We start from the raw sequence: 12,560 nt of genomic DNA on the forward strand, positions 1-12,560 counted from the left end.
CGCCTTTGCCTAGAGTTCAGACGAGATGTTGTTGCCCTCTCATGAATGACTATTAGTATTCCAGAGTCATGTCCTTTGTGGACAAGGACTGAGTTGTTCTGAGTTATGAGCTTGTTAAAGAAAGGTCCCTTCTCTGGTGTGCTCTTTTTTTCCAAGAAATTAGTAATTTCACTTTGGTTAGAAAGAGAGCAAGAAGTGTCTTGTTCAACGAAAGTAACCTTCTTTAGGAAGTGTTAGCCTCTTCCTCAGAACACAACATCAGTCTCAAGAGTCCTTTTGGACTCTGGTCTCACCTCGGGGTTTTTTTTGGCTTTTCTGTTTTCCAAGAAAATTACTGTTGTTTTCGGACAGTCTGCAAGTTGCTAGCCCCCCTTTATGTTCTTTCTTGCCCAGAACTTCAGTGGATGATCCTTCTGGGCATTCTGTCATTCAATAAAATGTTAGTCAGTCAGAAGACTGCATATAAGACTTGCTATTCTACCTCCAATTTTCATAGTTTCAAAGAACGTCATGAACTTTCTCAGGTCAAAGAACGTCCTGAACTTTCTCAGGCTAACAGTCCCAAAAGGCAATTTTCCCAAACACCTCAATAATTCAGCTATCAAACTTCTGGTGCCAACTTCCAAGCACTGGGTGATTCTTGAAAGCCCGACACCTATTTCAGAGCTCTTGGCACTAGTTTTCTAGTGTGTACTCAGCTCCAGACATCTAGCGTCCAACCACAAGTTACTTTTGTCTTTCTAGAGAATTCTATCTTACCTGCAAAGAATTTGTCTCAGCCTGGTTATTGACAGGCCACTGTTTTGGCATCCCGAGGATTTTGTGGCTTTAGGTAGGGACTCTTTCAAGCTTCTATATGCTCACCTGATTTTGGTTTCCGCCATGTACAGTTCCGCAGGTCTCATGTCTGTACGAAGTATTGTTGAGTTTTTGCAAGGCATTTTTGAGTCCAATCAGAAGTTTAGTCAGAGGGATGTCGATGTGTGCAGGGTCGGCAGCTAGCCAACAGTTGTCGACCAGCATGGCCACAGTCCCTCTTTTTCTCTTAGAACAGAAATCAGATTTCAAGATGCAGACGAACTAGACAGTCCTGTCATCCTATTCTCCTGGACGATTGAATAGGAACCTTAGATATGCAGCAAGCATACCTCCATATCCCTCTCCAGACTCCAGATGACCGAATTCTGTCTTTTGGGACAGGATTTTCCAGTTCAGAGGTCTGTGCTTTGGCCTCTCTACAACACTTCAGGTCTCCTCTCATGAGTCCTTTCTCTTCCCACACTTCCTTTTTTCTGGGCCTAAACATCAATCTTGACATGTCATCTGACTTTTTCAGTTTCCTATGAAAAAAGGGCTCGAAACCTTTTAGACACCAAACCTTACTGGGACATGGAAATACAGCTGGACACTTTTGTGTTTTCCCATTGCCCAGAATTTAAGTCGGGCCTACATTGGTGGCTGCCCAAACATAGGCTTTTGAATGAAAATCCCTTTCATCCTCTGATCCAGACATAGACTTCAACTCAGCACTTCAGATCTAGGTTGGGGCGCTCGCTTGGGGAACCAGAAAGTTTATAGTACGTGGTCTCCAGAAGAACGGAACTTTCACATCTTTGTCATAGAGTTGAAAGTGATTCACTTAGGGCTACAGTGTTGCTCATTCACACATTCCCTCTTGACCAAACATCAAGAGATGCTCCTGTGTGGACAGATTAATCAAGTCTTTTAGTCACTTGATTTATTCTGGGAACTATGTTGCAATGGATGTGCTGAGCATGTCCTGCCCATTTATTCAGGAAACTATGTTGCGACGGGTGCGCTGAACCCTGCCCATTTATTCAGGGAACTATGTTGCAACGGATACACTGAGCATGTCCTGCCCACCATGGACTTTCCTTCTCCTGGTTTATTGGGATCTGGGCATTTTATAAGACCTACCAACCTTGGACTTGTTTGCCACCTGAAGAATCATTAGTCTTCCTCCAGTCCCAAATCATATAGCATGGTCAATAGAAGCCATGCTATGGTCCAGTCCATCTGGCACCTACTTATCCTCCACCCTTCAGGTCGAGGCAGCGCTAATCAGGCTCATGGTTAAGTAAGATGACACTATTAGCCCCATTCTGGCCCATGTATGTAGATGGTTCCTGAGCCTGTTATGATTGTTGGTTAACTCTCCAAGATCCTTCCCCCAAAATGTTTTCTCAGACATATAGCTTCAGAGATACCACCAAGGGTGGTCTACTCTTGCCTAGACAGGCTCCAGACTGTCTAGAGGCTTATCTTCCAAAGAGTTTTTTCAAGACATGTTGCAGAGGCTGTTCCAAGATGTGGAAGTCATCCTCTTGCTCTGTTTACCAAACTTAGGGGTTGATTTTCTGAAGTTGGTGTCTCAACTCAATGCCTTCTGAGACATCTTCAACTAATTAAGTGGTATCAAACTATGCTAATCTCCTGTTTAAGCAGAGAGAGAATTGGATCTTTTGTCTCCTAATCTAAACTACCTCTCAAGCCCTTTATATGTCCAAGCAAGGAAGGAGATCCTGTTTGTTCATTTACCATTGGATTTTGAGCAAAGAACAAAGACCCATCCAAGATCTGTATCTATTCTTTCTCCCATAAGAGCCTAATGGTCATTTTCAACTTTTAGGAGCGTTCACCAGGTTTGAGGAAGAAGTAAGCTCTCTGTCTAATTGGAGTTTTAGGTATTACCTGAACAAGACCTGCAGATCAGAATGCCATTCATATCCTATGGTGTTTTGTCAAGAACCCCTCTTGCCCTCTGATGAAGGTTGTGTTGTCCTTCATCCTAAAGAGATTTTATTTCTGAAGCACTCAGATTCAGGAGAACATGTTGCCTTCCTTTTGGGTAAAAGCTAAGGACATCAGAGTGCCTCTACTTCATAAGCTTTCAGGTACATTATGGCCCTTACTTACATTCTGCATTGACCTACTGAAAGTACAATTGACCTCCTTGTCTCTATTTTATGATATGACAACAGAACTTCTAGTGTGCCTGGTGCCCTGCTCGCCTGGTGCCAGTCTTGCTCCAGTTATAGAGCTGCCAGCATCCATGAGCTCCCAGCAGCTCACCTGGCGCCAACTTCAGCCTGGCACCAGCTACACAGTGTTTGAAATTTTGCAGTACCTCGGGATAGTGGCTGGCATGGTATTGCGGGAGGAAGCATAAAATTTTCTCCTATCTCTTCACCTTATAGTACGGTGCAGAGTTGTTTGGGAGTCTGGGTAGAAGTACTATGTGGAGCACCCACCATTCTCAGGGGATGAGTTGTATTGATGCGATTCATTCCTGGTACTAGCCATTAGGGTCTGGCACTGGTGACCTACACAAACAATTGAGGCATTACCTGCAAATTTTGAATTTAGGCTGCCATACAAGTGGAAACTAATACAGTGTTCCCCCCGTATTCGCGGGGGATGTGTACCAGACACCCCCGCGAATAGTTAAAACCACCACTAAAAATGCTTATAACTGCCTATCTTGAAAGTTCAGATGCCAAATGTATACCTTTAATAACATCCTACTTTAAATATACCTAAAATTACTAACCTATTACTGCATTAATCTTTGAGGTTATATATTAATATCATTTTAAAGTCATCTTAAACATATTACCGTTACAGCAAATAACAGAGAGAGAGAGAGAGAGACCAGAGAGAGTGATGGGGCAACATCATATATTTGACCCTCAAGAGTGAAATTATGAATTATTTCTGAGACAGAGAGAATAATAATAGAGAGAGAGAGAGAGAGAGAGAGAGAGAGAGAGAGAGAGAGAGAGAGAGAGAGAGAGAGAGAGAATAACTCCTAGACTCCTCCCTCCACCAATTCGTATATCAAACTCATTTACTCCCCCGGCATGTTCCTCCAAGTGGATAAAAAGACTGGGAATCGCTATTTTTAATTAATCTTATTATTATTTATTTGAAAATTAGTCATAAGGTAAATCATTTATTTACACTACAAAGCAAATAAACATATGTGAGAGAGAGAGAGAGAGAGAGAGAGAGAATGTTATTGTACTGTTTAATCTCATTAAACAATAATATTATAAACTAGTACTGTATATTATTATTTACCATAAAGTGTAGTAATGTCCTTAAATATATACTTATACATACACTTCCAGCCCAAACAGAGGGCGAGAGTTACCACTAGCGCATGCTAGTATCTCGTGTGGCGAGAGAGAGAGAGAGAGAGAGAGAGGGTTGTCCTTATTTAAAAGAGTGAAATGGATAGATTATTGTACTTCTTTAAAATACTATCACATGTGAATTTTGAGATTAGTTATATTATTATTATTATTATTATTATTATTATTATTATTATTATTATTATTATTATTATTATTATTATGCAAAAATATTAATAAACATACACATGTGCCATAGAAATTATCTCATATCAGCAAAAGAGAGAGAGAGAGAATTTCAATGATCCGTAGATGGCAACACTGGATTTGACAGTTGGAACCCAGCCAACCAAGCTGGCTACATAACAAGACACGGGGTTAAATGCATTTTCTTTATTCTTACATAATTCTTTTTATTTATAAAGTAAAATCTTGCTAATTCACTTTAGTATTTTCTTTAATGAATTTATATTATTGCTGTTTACATTAATATTGATATTTGAAAATTAGTAAATCATCATCCAAAAAACATACATCGCTTTAAGAGAGAGAGAGAGAGAGAGAGAGGAAGAGAGTAGAGAGAAGAGAGAGGAGAGAGAGACGAGAGAGAGAGAGAGGTATGAGAGAGAGAGAGAGAGAGAGAGAGAGAGAGAGATTATCATAGTACTTATTTGTAAAATACTTTCACATATGATTTTTGTAATTACAGTTATTATTATTTTGTTATTTGAAAATATTAATAAACATATTATGCATATATGTACCATAAAAATCTCTCATCTCAGTAAGAGAGAGAGAGAGAGAGAGAGAGAGAGAGAGAGAGAGAGAGAGAGAGAGAGAGAGAGAGAGAGAGGGGGGGGTGGGGTGGAAATTTCATGAGCACTTGATGACAGCAACAAATCAGCTCCTTCCCCCTCCGGTCACTTAACTTGATACGTATATCTGAGTTTTAGTACCTGAGTTAGAGAAAGAATCTGACTGGGATTTCCTTCATTCTTCCATAATTTTTAAAATTTATAAGCTAAAATCTTACTAATTCACTATGGTATTTTCTTTAATGAATTGATATTATTGCTGTATAAATTAATGTTAATATTTGAAAATAGTAAATCATTTATTTATCATACAAAAAAACATACATCTTTGTGGTAGAGAGAGAGAGAGAGAGAATTATTATTTTAATTATGTGATATCATTTACTTATTAAACTTACTAATATACAGTATAATCAAAATTAATATTTGAAAATTAGTAAATCATTTTTGTATCATAAAAATGTATTTAGTCATGAAAATAAACGTCAAAATACACTAATTAGTGATTATTTTTGTTGGAAAAATCCGCGAATGGGTGAGTCCGTCCGCGAATAATTTCTAGATAGGTTCCAAAGAAAAATCCGCGAATGTGTGAGTCCGCGAATCCGGAGAATGCGAATACGGGGGGAACACTGTAAATCTTAACCTTTAATTGATGTTGCTTCTTTAACACCAAAGTTCATCACAAAACCTCTGAACACATCCAAAACAAATGGTTAGTAAGTGTTTATGCTAGTCATGTTATAGTAAGTTTGACTGGTAAACCCTTTTAATATACCACAGTATTCTTTAGGTCACATGCTATAGTAAGTGTTACTATAGCATTGATTGTTTAAGTAGAGTGAAATTAACAGTATATTGATATACAATATGTATTTTACTACAGCTCAATTACTCATCTACCATAGTCTGCTGATATGGGAATGAATCTTTGTGACCAGGCTACATATATTTTTAAGTTTTTTATACTTCTCTTCATTTACTATGTTCAAGTACAAGTTACACACTTTTTCAGAGGTCATACACAGCCACAGCAATTCTGATTATTATTTGTAGTAACATAACCTCCCTTTTCAGTTAAAGTAGGCCTATTAAAAACTTGACCTTCGGCCTCTTGGATGCATGGTAAATTTCTGAGACATGGAAAATTGCATTTTCAGTGCTGGAAAATACAGTACAGGCGGCCCTCGGTTAGCGGCAGGGGTTCAGTTCCTGGTCGCCGACGCTAAGTGATTTTAAAGCCTATGGCTGTTGCACACCTTCTTTCGAAACTCTAGACCAGTCAAAGGCGCCATAATCCCACAATGGCGCAATAAGTGAAATTATATTTATGCAGTATAGTACTATTAGTACTATAGAATTTACTGTACAGTACATTATAGCATTGTAAATACTGTAAAGTGAAAAAAGCCTAGCTTTAATCCTTTGGGTGTCTAGAGTATGTAAAGATATAATAAGGTTTATACAGTGTACAGGCAGCTGTAGTGTTTAAGTTAAGATAATTCGTCTTACGATAGTCCGATTTTATGAGAGACCAAATTACAATAGCCTAACTTTATCCCATCTTCTAGTTACATAAGTTCAATAACAGCAAAAGAGAATGATGAAAGTATGGTTTTTTTTTTCTAAGTACAACCGAATTGGATAACATCCGTTTGGCTTGTATTTCAATCATCGTACTACAGTACACTATTACCGTAGTTGTTATAAATGGCGTTATGTAGAATAGAACTGAGATATCTTAATGTAATAACTTTATTCGCTATAAATCAAAGATCAAACGGGAAATATACTGTTAAATTTAAACCTACATAGTTATAACTGAAGCTGAGAAAACTGTTCAAGCTGCTAATGACTATTATCATAAATTGGTAACAAGGATAAATCCAGTAAACATATGCCATCAAACACAACCGTAGATAAAATTGAGATAAAATAATTTTAATAAAAACTACTGAGCTTGAAGGAAAGAACACATTTTACTGTTGGTTTCACGCCGATATAAAATAAATAACGTAAAGTTCATGTTACGATGATATAAAGGAGAATTGCGAATGGAATCACATAATTTTTTTTCGCAATAAACATGCCGTCAACGTAATCTGTTAACGAAAAAAAAAGTAGTTCACATTCACGACGAGACATATTCAATCACATATTTCCACCTAAAAACACGTTGTATAAGGAAAAATATCTAGATATTCGTTTATGCTAACTAGAAGGAAGAGATTTCGCTCAGAATTGCGTTAAATATGGCAAAACAAACTCGTATTTGCCATCAGCTGATTTCAAACCCCAACATTGGCCGCTCTGCGGAATACTGGCTTAGATTTGCCATAGTATTTTATAATACAGTAGGCAGTCCCCGGGTTACGACAGTCTCGGCTTACGACGTTCCGAGGTTATGACGCTTTTCAATTATATTTATCAGAAATTATTTCCAGGGTTACGACGCATGTTCCAGGGTTACAACACATGCTCCAGAGTTACCACACCTACAAACGCTGATCTGGCAGATGAAATATGACACCAAAAATGCTAAATAATCAATATTTAAAGGTTTTTTTTTAATGAAAAATGCAATAAGAATGCAGTTTACATAGTTTTGAATGCACCCAAAACATTAAAAGTTCGGTTTTCTTAGGATTTTTGACGATGTTCCGGCTTACGACAATTTTCGGCTTACAACAGGTCTCAAGAACAGAACCCTGTCATAACCCGGGGACTGCCTGTAATATGAGAATACATACAATATTATTGGATACAGTGAAGTAATGTATGACTTTTCAAATGATTTTGGAAAAGATGCATAATTAATAAAAAACAACACCATGCATTTTTTGGAACAGTAGCAGACAAGAACAAACATGAAAAAACATCCCCTGACAACGTGGAGCGTAGTTACAAAGGCTGCCATAATTTGTATCATATTTATGTACAAAAATAAAAATACCCTATACGTAATATATATTTTCATACATATTTTAAACATAAAAGCATAAACATTTATAAAATAGACACACCGATCGCTAAATTTGCACTGTTTTTAACTATATTTTCGGAAGAGCGGAAGACGGCGGCTTACAAGAACGAACATGAAAAACATCATATTTGATAACGTGAAGGGCAGTTTCAAAAGCTGCCTTTTTATCATATTTCTGCACAGAAATAAAAAAATACCCTATACGTAATACATTTTCATACACATTTTAAACATAATAGCATGAACATTTATAAAATCGACACATCGATCGCTAATTTCCACCTTTTTTTAACTTTATATTTCGGAAGAGCGGCAGGCGTATCATATTTCTGTGCAGAAATAAAAATACCCTATACATAATACATTTTCATACACATTTTAAACATAAAAGCATGAACATTTATAAATCGACGCATCCATAGCTAAATTTGCACTTATGTAACTCGATATTTTTGGCATAGAACAGCGTCAGAGGCATATATTTTACCCTAATACCTATGTAATAACTCTCCATAAAATTTGTTAATATAATTTGCATAACCTTTATGGTCTGAACGGCATTTCTACAAATGTGTGAACTCGTTAGACGCCGCTAGCGGCGCTATTAACTGAAAATTGTGCCGTAAAAATACTTTATTTTTTTAATAAATATTTTTGACGACAGCTGTAAAACTGATTCGCCGCTGAGCGATTGCGCCGTTAACCGCGGGCTGCCTGTATATTTATTAGTTGTTTAGATGCAGTATAAATTTATTTAGTAGCTGTATTTATGTAATATGACAATGACATGCAACCTGTTTTAATTTTGGACATTACATTGCCATATGATTTTAATGTATATATGTAAGGAATTTGTTCAATTTGGAAAGAAATTTTTATCCTAATTAAAAATCAAATTTTTTGTTTTAATTTTCAGGGGAGATGGGAAATGGGAAAACCACCGACAAACCATTGCATTACCGTGGTGTCAAGTTTCATCGGGTCATTAAGGACTTCATGATACAGGGTGGTGATTTTAGTGCTGGAAATGGCACTGGTGGTGAATCAATTTATGGAGGACAATTTGAAGGTGTGTATACTACATATACGTATCTACTTTTTTCTATGCTGTAACATCAGTAAAAAGAAAAAGATATGATAATCTTTTTCATTATACATTAGAACCCCCAGACATCAACCATATTAGAAGTTGACATAATCTGGTTTTGACACAAAATTTTGAGTAAACTTTGCATTAGGGTTTGAACAAAATTCCGAAATTCGACCAGAGTGACCATATGATGTTTGCAAACAAAACTTTTCAGTCAACCGCCACTATACCTGCACACGCTAAGTTGGCGGTGATGCCCCACCCTTGCTAAGAGAAGGTGGTAATTGGATTACACCAACTATTCGTGTGGCTATTCATTTGAGTGTGTTAAAGGCGCTTGCAATTACTAATTCAGGTTGTTTTTATTGTAGAAGTTAATTATACTCTTTAAATAAAATGAAAATGTATGTTAAATGATGAAAACGTTTGAGAACTTTGAGAAAACTATCACTAAAGTATAACTCAAATAGTCAAAGTCAAGGATTTTACACGATTTCGAATGCACTCTGACTCATTTATCTTCAATATCCCGTAAATATATAAGAAATTGGTCAGAATCATGTATATTGTAAAGGGTCATTTAAATACGGAGATGCGTATAATAGTTATGAATATAGTAGTCCACGTGTCCAAATAACATAATGGTTAGAAAACATGCGCCTTATCTAGGGAGGCAGAATGATCACTAAAATAGCCAGTTACTGTAATTGGCGGGAATTTCAAACGCATTTGTTAACCGAGCTAACATTGAAAAAAGAGAAACAGCTCTCAGCTCAGTAACCATTCAGCGATATACCATACATACACTGAAGTATAAAGGAGTAACTATAATAATGGAGGATTGCTTAAAAAACACAAAACGTATGGGACGGATAACGAGCCAGACAAGGATCGTCGTAATTAAGGTGAGCAATATGATAAGGAAGGCGAAGATGATATCGTAAAGAGAACTGCAGCTGCAACAGGAATATCTGTTCGTTCCATTCAGCGGATAAAGCAGCAACACAAGCGTGGAGAGATCCACTCTCTACCCCCTATAGGTCAAGAAAGTCACCAGTAATGGGAGCCTTAGATGATTTTGATAAGGACTGTGTACGTCGGGAGATAATGGCTTTCTATGAAAGAAGTGAAATTCCAACAATAGAAAAACTGCTGGATAAGGTGAAGAATTTCCCTGGTGCTTACATGTCCCTTCTCAAACTTGTTAAGGAACTCGGCTTTCGTTATAAGAAAGTTGAAAGCGGTAGGAAGCTCTTGATGGAAAGGAACGATATTGTTCTAGGCAAAAATAAATATCTAAGGCTTATTGATGAAAACCGAAAATCCGATTCTCCAGGAAGGGAAATATATCTGGATGAGACATGGGTAAATCAAAATGAGTGTGGACAAATGTTGGACTCTACCCGATGGAATTGTTGGTCCACGAGTGAAAAGGAGCTAGATTTTTCATAGTGCATGCTGGTGGAGAATATGGATTCGCACCAGGAGGATTGCTATTTTTCCGATCGAAAAATAGTAATAAGGGTGATTACCATGATAGTATGAATCATACATGCTTCCTATCATGGTTTCAAACACAGCTACTGGTAAACATTCCCGCTAGGTCGCTCATTGTCTTAGATAATGCTTCATATCATTCAAAAATATTGAACAAAGCACCTGTCAGCAGTTCAAGGAAATCGGATATTGTCTCCTGGTTGACTAACCACAATATAGCTCGTGACCTTTCCATACCAAAACCGAACTTCTAGATGTGGTAAAGCGGCACAAGTACCTGCAGGAGTATGAAATTGACAAAATCGCTAGAGATGCTGGCCATGAGGTACTCAGACTTCCTCCTTATCACTGCGAGTTCAACACGATAGAATTGATATGGGTAAGAAATGCAATTCAAATCCCAATCAGACTTTGACAAATGTTGAACGTATAACTAAACGTGCTATAGACAGAGTAACAGCAGAGGACTGGAAGTCATGTATGCGTCATACAAGAGAAGTGGAAGATATTTATAGGAAAAGGGATATAGCACGTGACCATCTAACTGAGAAATTGATTATAAACATCACCAGTGACAGTGAGGAGTCGGAAAGCGATGATGAATGATTTTGTTATTTCAAGTTATTGTTTGATGTAGCCTATCCAATGATTGATTAATGTATTTTCTTTTGTTGAATCAATTAAATGTTTAATGTATCAAGATGTATGTTAATTTACCTAAGCATGTTTACATATATTTGAAGCAGATTTCCATTCTTAAAAGTTTGTTAGACTAGGTTATAACGCAGTGAAACTTCAAGGTATCAGTAGCAAAATATAGTGGGTGGAGGATGAGGGTCAAGCGCTCTCTCTCTCTCTCTCTCTCTCTCTCTCTCTCTCTCTCTCTCTCTCTCTCTCTCTCGATTTCTACGAGTTTCTGTAGAAATAGCAAATTATTCCGGTGCTCGAATTTTGCCGTAGATTTCATAAATTAATTTTCAGAAGTAGCAAATTATAGAAATGGCAACACTGACTTAATCAGTCGAGTTGTCTACGGTGAGCGAGCTGTCAAAATCAGGTGATCGCTGAGCGGCTGTTTCTCTCAATACACCTCCTCCCTACTTCCAACAGGCATATTTCGTGGTGTTTCATGTTTCATATAATTATACGGCATATTCAAAGGTATGCAATCGACAGCATCTAAGTTATCATGAAACTTGAATTGTATTGTTTGATTTATTGAATCCATATATAACATAATGCTCCAAAATAAAACATTGCTTACATTCGACAAAGGTTTTTATCTTTGGCTTCGATTTCCTGTAATTTATAAAACTTCAGGTTTCCCTACTCCGAATAGCATTTTAATGATATGAAAATATTTCTAACCTAGTTCTCCAATGATTAACACTTAATAAGGTAATAGAAAGAGGATTCTATCATATCAAACTATTTTCTGTGAATATACAGAAAGGACTCGAACTAACGAAGGTTGGGCGGACCATCACCGCCAACGTAGTGTGTGGCAGGTATAGTCGGTGTTGTTGATGGCATTTTGTGTTACCAGATCTCATTTGATGTTGAACTGCTTATGAAATGATGCTGACATGCTACATCTGTCAAAATTATGCCTGTGGGATTATAGTATTATGCTAATTTTATGATAACTTAGATTTCACTTCCCATCTGTTGCTAAACTCCACATGAAATTATGCTAAACCTATCAAAATTATGCTAATGATATGCTAACTTAGATCTCACTTCTCAGTACGTATGAAATTATGCTAAATCCAGCAAATTTATGCTAGTGGAATGACAAAATTATACTAATATTATGCTAACTTAGTTCTCACTTCCAATTTGATGCTAAACTCTATATGAAATTATGCTCAAACTATCAAAATTATGCTGAAATTATACTTAGATCTCACTTCCATTTGATGCTAAACTCTATATGAAATTATGCTAAATCTATCAAAATTATGCTGATATTATGCTTAGATCTTACTTCCATTTGATGCTAAACTCTATATGAAATAACA

The 12,560-nt window shown here is 36.9% G+C and overlaps 1 protein-coding gene across 2 annotated transcripts in view; it reads left to right on the forward strand.

Annotated features, from left to right (window-relative positions):
- The window catches only part of LOC135216034 (peptidyl-prolyl cis-trans isomerase G-like), a 303,915-nt gene that overhangs the window by 25,578 nt on the left and 265,777 nt on the right, over positions 1-12,560 (forward strand). For both annotated transcript variants that reach the window (XM_064250978.1, XM_064250977.1), the window contains exon 3: positions 8,869-9,021. In XM_064250978.1, coding sequence (XP_064107048.1) covers positions 8,869-9,021 — 153 coding nt within the window. The remainder of the gene's footprint in view (positions 1-8,868; positions 9,022-12,560) is intronic.

The sequence above is a fragment of the Macrobrachium nipponense genome, chromosome 6 (assembly GCF_015104395.2).
Source record: "Macrobrachium nipponense isolate FS-2020 chromosome 6, ASM1510439v2, whole genome shotgun sequence".
NCBI lineage: Eukaryota > Metazoa > Arthropoda > Malacostraca > Decapoda > Palaemonidae > Macrobrachium > Macrobrachium nipponense.